Source organism: Mastigoproctus giganteus, chromosome 7 (genome assembly GCF_048544385.1).
Source record: "Mastigoproctus giganteus isolate SK-2022 chromosome 7, ASM4854438v1, whole genome shotgun sequence".
NCBI lineage: Eukaryota > Metazoa > Arthropoda > Arachnida > Uropygi > Thelyphonidae > Mastigoproctus > Mastigoproctus giganteus.
The window spans coordinates 204,826,279-204,842,336 of NC_143581.1; the positions used below are offsets into that span (position 1 = coordinate 204,826,279).

A 16,058-nucleotide genomic window follows, 5' to 3' on the forward strand; every position below is an offset into this window, starting at 1 on the left:
TCTTAAACTACCTAGAATTCTTCTGTCTGATCAACGATCACCAGTGTGGATTCCGTCAGTGTCAGTCCACTTGTGATATTTTGGCTTTGTTACCCATTTATGGACAAATTCAATGCAAAAGTTCAGTGAAACACAAGCAGTTGCTCTTGACGTCTCAAAGGCTTTCGATCATGTTTGGTATAAAGGTCTTCTAAACAAGCTTCAATCTTATGGTTTGCCAAAACCATAAGATTGAAGTGTTTTGTAATTGGCTATCCAGTTTGCTCTCTGATCACTCGCTGAGGGTGATGGTAGATGGCTCTCTGTCTTCTAACTTCTCCACTAATGCTGGTATCCCCCAAGGTTCAGTTCTTTCCCCCCTCTCTTTTCCTGTTGTATATTAATGACCTCCTTCTATTGACTGGAAATCCTATCCATAGTTTTGCTGACGATAGCACATTGCTTTCCACTTTCCAGTTTGAGAAATCTTGCCCTGCTCAATCAGCTTCAATTTCTCGAATATCCACTACCAATTCCTTAAATGCTGATCTGCAGGTAATTCTTCATTGGTGCAAAGACAACTTAGTTGATTTAAATCCTTCTAAAGCTCAATCCTGTCTTATATCTCGCAAAACGTATTCTTCAGCTCCTATGCTTATCTTTGGTGACACTCTGATGTCTAGGCAAGATGATATATCTCTTTTGGGGATTACACTGACTTCTAATCTCCCTTGGCACAAACACATTACAAATATTGCTTCCTCTGCTTCTAAAAAACTTGGTTTTCTCTTTCGCTCTCGGCATTAGTTTTCTTCCAAACAGCTGTTCACTCTGTACAAATCGCAAACCCACCCTACCATGGAATGTTGTTTCCACATCTGGGGCAGTGCCCCCAAAACCTTTCTCAGGCTTCTAATTCCATTCAAAAGAGGGCAGGTTAATTAATGACTCATCTCTAACAGAGTCTCTCCGCTCGCTGTCTCATAGACATACTGTTTCTGCTGCATGCCTTTTCTACAATACTTCCATGGGCACTGTTCTTTGAATTGGCTTCTATAATTCCCGCTCTCTCTTTCAAAACAGTCTGAATACGTGCCGCCACCAGCCAACATCCATTTACTGACCCACTTCAAACTCACAGAACCAACTTTTCATCTTCCTCGTTTATTCATTCAACTGCCGTTTTCTGGAACAACCTTCCTGCATATGTATTTCCTGAAAATTAGTCTATAGAAGTTCAAATGTAATGCAACAAATATCTTCTTTCTTCTTCTCAACCTCCAACCCAAGCATGGTACTAAGTACTATAGATTCTAATACCTCTCATGTTTGGGGTTTCATAAAAAAAAAGGACTAATGCATTTGCATTAGATTCCTCTACAAATGCATGCCACATTAATAAAACTGTCAGTCAAATTTAATCAGATACTTGGATTGTAACCACTCTGTGGTCTATTACCGTTATACATATGGTATGACTAAATCTTCAGAGTATTAAAAAACTGACTCGCATATCTGGTGCTACCATCAATCTATTCTGTAAGACTCAGTTTTGTTTCCTCAAAGTGTATGGTTGTTACAGTACTGTAGTAAATATCAAGTGAACAGATTGTTCACTTGATATTTATTTCATAATTATGAAATTCTGTGCAGAGTTCCAACCCCAGGTAATAATTTACAGTTACGTACTTGTACCATACTGCATTATGTTTCAAAAGCAGTTAACTTTGAAAGAAAAGTAGAAGTAATAGAATATTCTAGAAAAGAAAAGTGTGTGGTTCTTAAGTTAGTTGATCATTTCAAAATTGCAAAGGCTTCAGCAGCGGCAATTATTAACAATCAAGAAACTGTTAAAAAAGTGTCAGGGAAATGGAAAGCCACACCATGCATTTTCTTGTGGCAAATGGTGGATAAATTGACATTATAGTTGTTTAGTTGGGTACATGGTCAAAACGTTTCCATCTCTGGGCCTGTGATTCAAACCAGAGCTTTAGTAATTGTTAAAGAAATTGGCACCATTGACTTTAAAGTGTCTAATGACTGGTTAGGTAAGTTCTGTATAACTGTACTTTTGTGTACAAGCATGACATGCACTCATGAGATACCTCTTGTTATAGGCAAATAAGTTTTAAAGTTTGGATTTAATCAAACTCAGTGTACATTGGAAATCAAACAATAAGGCTTGGATGACTAGGGAGATAATTATAGAATGACTGATCCAGTTGGATAAAAGAATGATTTGCCAGAATAGAAAAGTTACTTTATTTCTTGACAATGCCACATCTCACCCACACATTAAACTGAATAATATTGAAATGGTGTGTTTTCCTCCCAGTGTCACTTCCACTTTTCAACTTTTAAATTGCAAAGTTTAAGGAGAAATATCAACAAATGGTTCTTAAACACCTGATTTCAAAACTATGAAGAAAAAAGTTGCTCAAAGCTTTGAAAAAGTATTTGCAAAAGCAGGAGATGTACTACAAGCTATAATATGGATTAGTGTAGCATGGAATGCAGTGAGCCCTCTACAATTAAAAAGTTCTTCCACAAAGCAGGATTTGATTTGAGTGTTAGTCAGTGCGATGATGACTTTGCTGATGTATCTGTACTTAATGGCTTGCTATGGACACTAGAAAATTCTTCACTAAATGGTGATAAATATGTTTCTGTAGACTCTAATGTAGTTGTGGAAGGTATAAACACTGAAGTAAAGGACATTGTAAGTGAATTTATGAACAGTGAGGAATGTAGAGGAAGGGGAAGATGATGAACGTGAAAAGGATGAACAGCAGCATAACCCCAAATTAAAAAAATGTGCTGATGTATTAGATTACTTAAACACACTAAAAGAATTCTACATGAGCAAAAATTGTGAATATGGAGTAAAAATAGTGAGCAAACTAATTATCCACAATGAAAATTATGTAATCTAAACAAAGCAATTTTTTCATTTTTCATTTTCAATATTCATTTTTGAAAATTGAATGAATATTGAAAAATGAATTTTTCAATATTCATTTTTTACTAAAAGTTAATGATGTTTTATAATATATAACACAAATAAAATTTATTTATTAAAATTAATTATGCATTATTTATTAAAAGTATAAATAGGTGCTTATTGATGATAAATAATTGAGACAATTGTATAATGATAAGCAATAAAAAAAAAGTCTGTGTTAGGTAACCAGTTACAGCGAATTTCATTTTTCTGAATTATTATAACTACATGTACACTGACCTCAGTAAAGCAGACACCTGCTTCTTCTCTAGTAGTATTTGCTATAGAGAGGTTTCATTGTACCATGAAATTTGATATTGATAACATTTCCTGGTATAGTGAACAGATTATCTATGGTGTTAATGTTTCAGTGGACTTTCCAAGGTTATATTTTCCCCAACATCTAGTAACTACAGTAAAATCTCAAAATTCGGTACTTTTTGAAAATGTTGTGTAAAAAAAACCCAGTAATCTGCGGTTCCCTAACTTCATTGAGTGCTGTTATTTTGATAATTGTAAGTAAATTATATCACACTTGCACTCTTGTAAATTATGTATGAAACTTGCCAATACAGTGCTTTTTGATGCCAGTCAAACTAGCTGACATGATTTGGTTTACAATTTCATTATTACATGCTACTTTATATGACAATCAAACTGTCGCACCACACTAATGGGAATTCCCACAAGAACTTAGAGATAGTGCTCTGATGATAAATGACCTTTTGTTTTTGCTTTTACAATACAACCATGGCTAACTTTCTTGTAATTTCCAAAAGCAAGGTGTTTCCACTGTTAATCAAACTCAAATTTTAATATGATAAAATTTTTAAAAAATGTTCTTTAAATTTATTATGTACATTTTGAACGAAAGTTCGTATTCAGGCCCCTCGACGTGGGCACCTGTACGTGGTGAGGGGACCTCCCAGTGACGCTGCTGGAATTCCAGACTAGCATCACTGGGATCCAATGCCCACAGCCCAGGTTCCAGGCTTACATCAATGGAATCCAGCGTGTTTGCTTTGCGCTGCGACCCGTGGAAATTCGGAAAGGGGGATCCTGGTGGTTGAGGGGCCCAGCTTCAATACACCACTTTGGCCCCTGCTTCGACAAGACGGGTGGTCCTGGAAGGCCCGGCTAGGATCAATCGGCTAGTAGGCTCGCCTGCGAGGGTCAACCGTGTCAATGCCACGCCCCTACCCTCATGGTCCGAGGGACAGGATTCAGGCTGGCGGCAGTGCGGGTATAGTGTCTGGGTAGCCCTGGCGTCCCACTCCCGAGCGCATTTATTGCATGCCGGGTAGTGGGTGTCCCTTTGGGCTCCGTGGTGGGTGGGGAGCCCGGGCACTGAACAATTAAAAAAAACTCCATGAATCCTGATAAACTCATTTCTTCAGGGGCCCCAACCCGGTCCCTATCTGAAAATTTAGACAGCGAAACAGATAGCATTATCGCTAAAAAGAGGCAGCGGACAGAGTTACCATCAGGGCCAGTCCCAAGGTTTTTAATTATGCATTCTACCAATGAGACACCGATTGGTAAAATGTCGCCCTTTTTCATTCAAAAAGGGTTAGATGGGTTAGCAGGTTCACCCAAATCAGTTAAGAGGCTTCGTTCTGGAGACCTTTTAATTGAAACTAAAAATGACAGGCAATCTGAACATCTCCTCCGAACAACATCAATCGGAGGAATCCCTATAACAGTGACACCACACAGAACACTCAATTCATCGAGAGGTGTCATTTCGGAGTGGGACCTTCTCGACGTAACCGAGGAGGAAATCTGCTCCGAATTAAAACCCCAGGGAGTTATTGCCGTCAAGAGAATTACTGCGCGAAGGGATGGAAAAATTGTGAAAACCAGGAGCATTATCCTGACGTTTAACTCTCCTAAACCTCCTGACAAGATTAAAGCTGGATACATCAACTGTTCAGTGCGTCCATATGTTCCGAACCCTTTACGGTGTTTTAAATGCCAGAAGTATGGACATTCTCAAATGGCCTGCCGTGGAGTCCTTGCATGCGCTCGATGCGGTGCAAAGGACCACAAAACAACAGCATATTCAGCCGCAAAACCCACCTGTATTAACTGTGAAGGCGAACACCCGGCCTACTCACGAGCATGCCAGAGGTGGAAAGAAGGAAAAGAAATTCAACGGCTGAAGGCAGAGCTAAATATATCATACCAGGAGGCAAGGAAATCGGTCAAACCCCTGAATATCAACGAACCTACCTACACCCAGAAGGTAGCAGGGAGATGTTCCGTCGGAACTCAGACGGACATGACCATTCCTCCAAAGGAGTCTTTCACTCCCATTGCGCGGTATCTCTTAAGTTCTCAAAAACCTGCACAAAAGGACCAATCAGCTGCCACTCCTATATCGGTACCTCCTAATGCTCCACAAGTAACAAAGATAATTACAAAAGAAAAGAATAAGAAAGGGGAAGTGCCCCCTAGTATCCAAGAAAAGATGGATGTCGAGCAGAAGGAGGTACCCGAAGATTCAGTCTTGGAACTCTTTGCGGAGGAGGAAATGGACACGGGACAGCGTCCATTCTTCCCCAAAAAAGACAAATCCAAGACTAATAAAAGTAAGCCCTCAGCACCTCGGAAGCCGCCTGATGGACCCACCAAGCCAAAATAATGACTAAATTCCTACAATGGAATTGTCGTGGATTCCGGCGAAACATTGATGACATCAAGGCCCTCCTGCAAAAGCACGAGCCAGTTTGCTTTTGCTTGCAGGAGACATATCTAAAGGCAAATGATGATCCCACCATGCACAACATCACAGTTTTTCGAAAGGATAGAATTGCGGATGGCTCTGTACATGGGGGAGTGGCTATCCTTGTGGGTAACCAGACCCCAGTGCAGCCCTTGCTAATTACAACCAGCATAGAGGCTGTTGCAATTCGCCTTTCAGTGGAATTTTTATTAACTGTGTGCTCCATTTATTTGCCACCTGGGACTGACATCTCCCAGGCAGACCTTGATGATCTTCTTGATCTTCTAATGCAGCTGCCTCCCCCTTTCTTACTTTTCGGGGACTTTAACGGACATAACACTCTGTGGGGTAGTGCTAACATCAACGGAAGGGGACGAGTCATAGAGCGTATGCTCAATGACAATGACCTCTCCCTTCTAAATACTGGAACAAACACCTTCTTCCACATGCCTACCCGTACTTTTTCTGCCATTGATCTCTCTATCTGCCCCCCTTCTCTACTCCCTTCACTCACTTGGGAAGTGGAGGAGAATCCATACGGAAGCGATCACTTCCCCGTGATAACCTTGTTACACAGTGGGAGACCATGTCTTCGTTTTAGGTTACCACGGTGGAAGATTGATCAGGCTGACTGGACTGCCTTCCAACATCAGGCAAATTTTGATCTTAGCACAGTCAGTCAAGAGTCTATCAATGATGCAGTTAAGTACATCACAGAAAATATTGTCCAAGCAGCTGCGAATGCTGTTCCAAAAACATCTGCCCGGTTTCCACCATTTCCTAAACCTTGGTGGAATTCATAATGCACAGCAGCAAAAAAGGCTCAAAACAAAGCGTGGGGGATATTCCGCTGATATCCCACCACGACCAACCTTATAACCTTTAAACGTGCACGAGCCAAAGCACAATATATGCGCCGTCAGAGTCAAAAGGAATCGTGGATCCGTTTTACATCATCTATTAACCAGTCTACCAACTCTAAGGTAGTCCAGGATAAAATCCGGAAAATGAAGGGATGTACATCCCACCTTTCTTCAATCCTAGATTATAATGGATGCACTATTGCAGATCCAACTGCAATAGCTAATTCTCTTGGGGAAACATTATCTAACATCTCTGCAACATCTTCGTATTCCCCAGAGTTCCTGGTCCTGAAATATAAAATCGAAAAACAGGCACTTAGCTTTAAATCTAAAAGCATTTATCCCTACAACGGGGATTTCACTATTCAGGAACTGGAAAGAGCCCTCGCTCTTTCCAAAGCAAGTGCCGTTGGGCCAGATGACATCCATTATGAAATGATTAAACATCTATCACCAAAATCTATGGATTGTCTGCTCCTTCTGTATAACAGAATCTTTATTGAAGGGCAGTTTCCGGACTCCTGGTGAAAGGCAATTGTTCTTGCCTTCCATAAGCCAGGAAAGGATCCAAAAGTCACCACCAACTATCGTCCTATTGCTCTGACTAGCTGTCTGTGCAAAATCCTGAAGAGAATGGTTAATTCTCGCTTAATATGGTATCTCGAGTCAAATGACCTTCTCTCCAACATCCAGTGCGGCTTCCGAAGGAACCGGTCCACTTTGGACCATCTTATTAGATTGGAAGCATCCATCCGGGATGCTTTCCTAAAACGCGAACAATTGGTGTCGGTGTTCTTTGACATGGAAAAAGCGTATGACACAACTTGGAGATTTGGCATTTTAAAAGATTTACATAGCCTAGGCCTTAGAGGGCACTCCCCCTTTTTATTCAAACCTTTTTAGCCAATCGATCGTTCCAAGTTCGTGTGGGATCCTCACTCTCTCGCTCCTTTAGCCAAGAGGAGGGAGTACCACAAGGATCAGTATTAAGTGTCACGCTTTTTGCCATCAAAATAAATTCCATCACAGAAAAACTTCCTCCGACTGTAAACAGTGCCCTCTATGTTGATGACTTTAGCATTTTTTGCCAGTCGTGCAACATGAGGGTTATTGAAAGACAACTGCAGAAAGCCATTGATAGCCTGAATTCCTGGGCACTTGCTAATGGCTTCAGGTTCTCGCCGGAGAAGACCGTTTGCGTACACTTTTGTCGCAAGCGTAATCTTCATCCTGAACCTGAATTAAGGCTCGGACAAAATGCCATTCCAGTAGCAGCGAACACAAAATTCTTGGGACTCATATTCAATAAAAAATTAACGTTTTTGGATCATATTCGTCAACTCCGCACAAAGTGCACAAGAGCCCTTAATATGCTCCGTTCGCTCTCCTCTTTATCTTGGGGTGCAGACCAATGCACTCTTCTACGGCTTTACCGTGCACTTGTGCGATCCAAATTAGATTATGGGTCCCAAGTATATTCTTCAGCCAGAGACAGTGTACTTCGATGGCTGGATCCTGTCCATCATCAGGCTATACGTATCGCTGCTGGAGCATTTCGAACATCTCCTGTCCAGAGTTTATACGTCGAAGCAAACGAACCACCGTTATCGTTTCGACGTAAGCAGTTGTCTTTAAAGTACGCTTTAAAACTGAAATCCCTGCCAGACCGTCCTACGTGGCCATTCGTTTTTGAGCCACAATGGGAAAACTTGTACAATACCCGTAAGACGGCCAATCGTCCTTTTGGTATTCGTCTCCAAGAGCTACTCAATGAACTTAATATCAAGGTAGACAAGGTTGCCCAAACATCAAAGCAACCCTTTCCACCCTGGCATGCTCGTGTCCTGGCATGCTCGTGTCCTGGCATGCTCGTGTCCTGGCATGCGATTTGTCCCTTAGAAACTGGGGAAAGTCGGACACTCCATCATGTGTCTACCTGCAGCTTCATTCAGCACACCGAACTGAATATTCCGACTTCGCGCCAGTCTACACAGACGGTTCGAAGTCGGAATCATATGTGGGATCTGCTGCTGTCTTTACAGACAGCACTATATCAGAGCAGATTCCCTCTGAATGCAGCATATTTACTGCAGAGCTGCACGCTGTAGAGTTAGCCTTGGATCATATTAGTAAATGCCAATACCAACGGTTCATTTTATATTCCAACTCTCTTAGCATGTTACAGGCTTTAATATCTGTGAGGTATAATCCTCATCCAGTTCTGTCTAGCATTCAGCAGAAGATTCATGTTCTCCATGAATGCGAATATGACATCCGCTTCTGCTGGATTCCCAGCCACATTGGGATTAGGGGAAATGATTTGGCTGACGCCGCAGCCAAATCAGCAATTCCCAATAATAACCGCTGCCTGTTAGTCCCTTATACAGACTACAGGCAAATAATACACGAGAAGATTCACTCCCAATGGCAGGATTCGTGGAATAGACAGACTGCGAATAAATTATATCGTATAAAGCCTGTAATTGAACCGTGGCAGTCTAGTCTGCGCAGGAATCGTAAGGAGGAAGTTGTTCTAGCTCGTCTCCGCATAGGACACGGTCATCTTACACATTCTTTTCTGCTGAGGGCAGATGACTGTCCTATGTGCGAGAACTGTGGCACAGTTTTATCCATGAGACACATTTTAATTGATTGTCCAGATTTTAGAAATATCCGTTTTACCGCTTTTAGTCATCTGACTGAGCCATATGCACTCAGTCAGATTTTATCCGACAATGACAATGTGTCTGCTGTTTTTAGCTTTTTAAAATCAATAAATATTTTTAATCGAATATAAAGTTTACATTTTTCCTTTATATATTTGTTATACCTTTGGACATAGTGACCTAACTAATTAGGTCACTGAAAATTTAAACTTTTTTATAAATGACATGGTCTTGGCGCATTATAGCCTTAGTAGCTAATGCGCCAATAAAACCAAACCAACAACAACAACAATTCGTATTCAGGTTAGTATCCCAGCGGGAGACGTGTTATGGATTTTAACAACAAATCATTCGATTCATATTGTGAGTTTGATTGATATCAGAAAATATGCTGGTTATGATAGAGTGGCTGATATAGTTTGCTATTATCATTACAGCAACTTGTTTTTATTTATTTGTATATATTTTTTAAAACTAAGGTTAGAATGTGATGTTTAGGATACTTTATTGTGGAGCTATAACAACATTTTTGCTTCATTATCTGTTTGAACATTGCATAATCTCATACTATAGTAGTTTAGAATTTGATCTGTTCAGTACAGTATTTGGTTTCAGTAATCTTGGCAGTGTCCCAAATGAATTTATGAGGTTTCACTTTTGTAATTTAAATATTTTCACTCATAGGTGCTTACAATTCAGATTATAATCTATAAAATTGTTTTAGGTGAATGATATAAGCCTTGAGAGAGCAAATCATGATGATGCTGTTAATGTATTGCGATCAGCAGGAGATGAAGTGTACTTAGTTGTCAGGCATTATTGGGCAGCCTTACCATTTCTTTCTAGAAGTTGTAAGTGTAGCTGATGTTTATTGTTTCTTAAATATAATTCTCTGAAAAAAAAAGTTTTTTGTTTAAAATGTTTTATCCTTATTATTTTCTCTTTAATTGAAATTTATTGAATAAATATGAAATAATAATCAGGAATATAGGGGAAACTAATCAAATAGCGAATTGAAATTAGTTTTCTTTCAATTTACAGCATAAAATATAATGACTTCCGTTTTTTTTTTTTTTTATTATAAAAATTATTACAAATTATTATTTTATTACAAAAACACTATTTATTTAGAGTTACCAGACATTAAAAGCAGTGTAAGTTAGTTTGGTCTTATCAGGACACATATTAAATACGAGTTTATTAGGTAGTTCTAACCTTCTTCTCCCATCGGATGCAAAAATGTTAGTGTCTTATATTTCTTAACGATACATTTAAACTGTTGGAGTTACATAATCATATCCAAATGAAGATATATATATATATATAATACATGTTAGAAAATATGTAAATATGTTTGTGAAATGTGATCAAGTGAATGACAAAATAAGATTTCTGTAATCAAGGGTAGATAGAGGTGAGGGTTTTAGTTTCAAGAAAGGGAAATATTGTGGACTAAGGAGCTTCTTGCACTCCATCAGCTAGGATGAGATATACAAGAGGGCAAGTGCAGTTGAATTGTGAAGACCTTTCAAGCCAATTAACACTGAAAGCATGAGTGTTTCTATTTCATTAAGGAGGTATCACACAAGGAGGATGCCAAGATGAATGAAATAAGAACATAAGAAGGCAGTATGGGAGGTTCATATCAATATAATAATTATAAGTTGATTTGTAACAAAACTGCAGATTGGACTTAGGTAAACAAAGTCTGAGCATGAGTAATTTGACTTTACTTTGAATGTACCAATTGTATATTTCACTTGTATGTATTATTGTGAATCCTATTTCATATGACATGTCTAAATGTGCATCTGACATGTCTAACAGTCAGATGCACATTTTTATCTAATTTGAATTTTAATAATATATGAGTTGTTATTCAACCAAATATCTGTGTCACTTAGTTTTTGAATAAATTTATTAATTAAATAAATCAAGAAAACAGTTGTTTATATAAAGTCTTGCTGCTTCTTAGGGATATCATTCATTCAGTGTGGAATTCCATATCAATATTGGAGATTCTCATATAATTTTCAATTGTCTTATAGGACTTGAAATAATTTGAATATTTAAGTAATTAAATTCTACTGCATATTATAAGTTGCTTCCAGTTTCTTTATATGAACGTGTTTTGAAATTAATGCCTCCAAATTTTCTCGCTTGTGTAATGTTGCTTAAAAATTTCATGGTTTTGGATAAAAATTTAAATATTACTGCCAGTATGTTATAGGTTTCAACACTGCACACCAGGCGGCAGGGCTGTTGTAGACTGTGAAAATGAAGGGTGACACTGATGTGTGTACAAACAGTGGTGTGTTATTGAGTTCCTGATAAAGAGATTGTGCCCATGAAGATTCACTTACATTTGAAGAATATTTATGGAGACATAACGGTTAACATTACATAACAGTTAGGTGGTGTGTGTCAGTCACAGCGATAGTGGTTGGAAGAGCATGCTGAGGCTAGGCCATCCTTGCACTAGTAGAAAACTAGTAGCAACAGTAGAAAATGAGGAAAGAGAATGGATAAACTGGTTCATAAAGACCCAGAAATATGCATAAGTGAAAATAAGCTTTAATGCATTGAAAACAATTCTAAACAATGTGGGTACAGAAAAATGCATCAGGTGGGTTCCATGGATGCTAATACCAGATCACAAGGCGATGAGTGCAGGTTTGTGCTGATTTTCTGGAGTGGTAGAAGCCTGTTGGCGATGATTTTCTTGGCAGCATAGACTCTGAAGATGAGACCTGAATACACCACTGTGAACTGAAGTCAAAGTGGCAGCCTGTGGAGTAGCAAAATAAGGATCCACCAATAAAGAAGAAACTGAAGACTCAACCATCTGCTGAAAAGTTAGGTTTTTTTTTTTTGAAATGAGAGGGTGATATCCTTGTGGATTTCTCTGAATGGGTGATACAATCGGTTCTGTTTCTCATGTGTAGACATTGAAGAAACTGAAGACAAATTATAAGAGAGGTGCCACCAAGAAAAATAAAATTCTCCTTCAGACTCCATACCAGTATCCTAACAAGGGAGACTGTTCTAGAATTCGGGTGGACTCTTCTACCTTGCCCCATAGACTTTCACTTGTTTGGACCGGTTCACCGGTGACAGTGCCTACAGTGGGCACACGAGCATCGAAACTAGACCTTGAGTGATTGGAAGGTCATCTGTTGTGATGAATCACATTTCCTGTTGCACCATGTGGACGGCCAGGCACATGTGCATCGTTTACCTAGGGAAGTGATGGTGCCTGGACACAGTGGGACAAAGACAAGCTGGTTGCGGCGGTATCATGCTTTGGGCAATGTTCTGCTGGGATACCCCGGGTACAGTCATTCACATGCCGGGCACTCTGACGTCTGCCACCTACCTAAACATCATTGCTGACCGGGTACACCCTTTTGTGGCAACAATCTTCCCCTCTAGCGGTGCCGTCCTTCAGCAGGATAATGCAGCATGCCACACCGCCCGGATTGTTCGAGTCTGGTTTGCAGAACACGAGAACGACTTCCAGGTATTGCCCTGGCTTCCAAATTCCCCAGACATCAATCCCATCGAGCATCTGTGGTTTGTGTTGGAACAGCAACTCCGATCTGTAGTGTCTCAACCACGGACCTTACGGGAGTTAAAGGATCTGCTGGTTACGTGTTGGTACCAGATACCACAAGACACATTTAGAAATCTTGTAGCAGCCATGCCTCGCTGGGTACGAGCTGTTTTGGCTGCACATGGAGGACCAACATCATATTAGGTAGGTGGTCATGATGTTTTGAATCATTGGTGTATTTACTTGATATAAATTTGTCAATAGCATGTGATGTTTTTATATCTTTTAGTACATCTTGTTCTATTGACATAATGGCCAATCCATTAATTCTTGGCAAATTGTTGCTCATGAATATGTTTTAATCATTTTGAATCTTGAAAAACTCCTCTTCAGATGCAACCGTAATTGGCAATGTTCATAATATCCAAAGATATTATGTGATGTTGTTAGATTAGGTGATGTTAGGATATAATTCAATCTAGATAAATTAATAAATAAATAATAAATAATTCAACTAACATATAAATGTCAGTAATACTAAGCAACCAAATTTTGCAAAGATTGAATTTCTTGACGTAACTCTTTGTCTTCAATGTCACTGCTCCCATCTTCGCCAGTGAGAATTCCTTCAAGGTGTTGACATTTCGTTTCTGTTGCACTTTTTCAAATAAATTCATGAAGCTTTCTGATTTTAGAATAAGATGAAAAGCTGAGGATCATTCATCTTTATTCAATCATTATATTAAAAAATTTCATTTCAAACTTTTTGATTGGATCAACAGAGCGTTCATAAGTAAACTCACTCTTTTTTCTAGAAACTCACACTTTTGGTAACACTGGCAGTACTTCCAACTCAGTTGCAATGTCTGTTGCTTTATACATGCACAATGTAAATCTTGATGCTCTAAATTTGTTTTGTTGACTAAGAGCACCTTCTACCAATATAATTGCAGTGTTCATCTCAGTTTTACTGCTTTACATGGCTTCACTTTCTTTTATTTATAATATCCAATATTTCATACCAAACAACTACACTTATAATAAATTTAAAAGAAGTAATTTCTGTTAACAAACCTTGTATTTCGGACTGCAATTTTGTATATTTTCCTTTGGCCCTTTCCTAGATTTCATTTAATGCAGTTGCAATATCTCATAACTGATATCATTATATTCAGAGCAAAGCAAACAGTTTTAAATGTGAATCCACAATAATCTGCATTATTGTGGGATTTTGTTGCATTAAAACTAGGTTTAAATATTAAAAATAGGCAAAAATTAATTTCTTTTAACATCTGATTATGAAATAAATAAATTTACAGCAATATAAATAAGGCAATATTGAATTTTTTGTATAATTAAAATATTATATTAAGAAACAACCATTTTTTTTTATATTTAAAAAAAAAATATATATATATATATATCTCATCGGAATTCAGGCCTCCTATATTCCCGGGCCCGGGCGACTGCCTGGTCCGCCATACCTAGGTACGGCCCTGCCTAACTGCAAAGCATAATGGGCAGCAAGCATGTTCAACGTAGATACTCATCTCCAAAAAATGAAAAACCAAATTTAATGTAATCTTATATTCCCAATATCTTGAACATTTTAATGTAATCTTATATTCCTAATATCTTGAACATTTTAATGTAATCTCATATTCCCAATATCTTGAATATTTTAATGTAATCTTATATTCCCGATATCTTGAATATTTTTATGCATTATTTAAGAATTTTATCATTTGAATGCATATTAATAATTTCTTGCTCACCTTCAGTTGAATTTGAGGGAAGATTTTGTTGTTTCTCATTAACGTGTTTTTCAGCATCGTTTTTCCTTGTTTCTAGTCTTCAACTAGTTTAAATTTACTATAATTTAAAAATATTTATATTATATAAAATGTACTTCTATAAAACTTTTATATATTTATTTATTTTATATTTTACTGAACTCTTACACCCAATTTCTTACTAAACATTTTACTATTGACATACGTCATTTAAAGAAAGCAGGGAAAACCCATATTATTGATAAAGTAAGCATTATAAAATTTTGCAGGGTTATGTAAATAAATTTCCTGCACACAGTGCCATCTAAATGCACGTAAATTTTGAGATATGTGTGATTCAAAATTCCCATCGACATGCATTACATTATTGTTTTTAATAACACTGACTAATCGGTCACCTTGGTTCACCTGGAGTATACTTTTTCAATAATTTTTTTTTAATAAAATTTTATAAAAATTGAAAACATCATAGAATTTTTAGTGCAAATCTATGGATCATCATCATCATGAATCCACAGGGGTTTGCAAACCACCAAACGGAAACTGCTGAGCTAATGCAAAGCCTGTGTATTAGGACTTTTGTATTTTCAAAATTTTTTTAGTATCTTCAACATTCAGATTTTTGATTTTTTTTGCCATATAGAGGAAGTAAATGATGTATTGATTTCAAATACTTTCCTATTTTCAATAAATCACTCTGTGATTTATTGATGTCTGTAATTTTAAAATACTGCTACATGTTTTTACTTTAATATTGCTCTTAAAAGTTACTACCTTACATTTGAAGGAGAATATGTGATAATATGCTTAAAACCAAGAGAAATCGGGATTTAAAAATATTATTACTTTGTCATTTGTGTGACTTCCAGTTTTGTATATGCTGAGCTGAACAAAGAACAACTTAGTTGGTATGATTGGTTGTGACATTACCAATCTTAGTGTCAGATCTGGTGTGTAATAGTAACGATGGCCCCAGTAGGCTTCTATGTGTTTATTAAATATTTCTAATTAAAATTAAATATAGTGTTTTAATATTTTTTTCTGAAATAGTTCATTATATTCAGTACAGCACCAGAAGGAGAGAATACGCTCCAGCAAAGATCAGTCAGTCAAGTTGGAGGATGGATGGCGGGTATGTAACCAGTATTTTTTTATTTTATTATTATTTTTTTTTTTACATATTTTTTTATTCCTTACTTTTACACCTAAATATCATAATGAAACTATATTATATCCAGTGAGTGTTTGGATCATTATGGTAGTAAAAATCACTCTTTCTGGACTGTCTTCTTTTCTCTAATGCTTGCTTGACACCATTAATCCGCCTTCAGCTTGGTTACCATTCGTTTTTGGTTTGAATATCTGTTATCTAATCTCACAAAGTGAGATTAGAGATTAGCTAACAGATGATCAGCTAACAGAAATTTATTTCTTACTTAGTTCTGAGCTAAGTAAGAAATAAAAACTGTTATGCAGGC

The 16,058-nt window shown here is 37.7% G+C and overlaps 1 protein-coding gene across 1 annotated transcript in view; it reads left to right on the top strand.

Moving 5' to 3' along the window:
* The window catches only part of Syn2 (Syntrophin-like 2), a 203,265-nt gene that overhangs the window by 64,013 nt on the left and 123,194 nt on the right, over positions 1-16,058 (top strand). The window contains exons 6-7 of the mRNA XM_090377381.1: positions 9,959-10,085; positions 15,645-15,712. Of these exons, the coding sequence (XP_090233507.1) occupies positions 9,959-10,085; positions 15,645-15,712 (195 nt within the window). The remainder of the gene's footprint in view (positions 1-9,958; positions 10,086-15,644; positions 15,713-16,058) is intronic.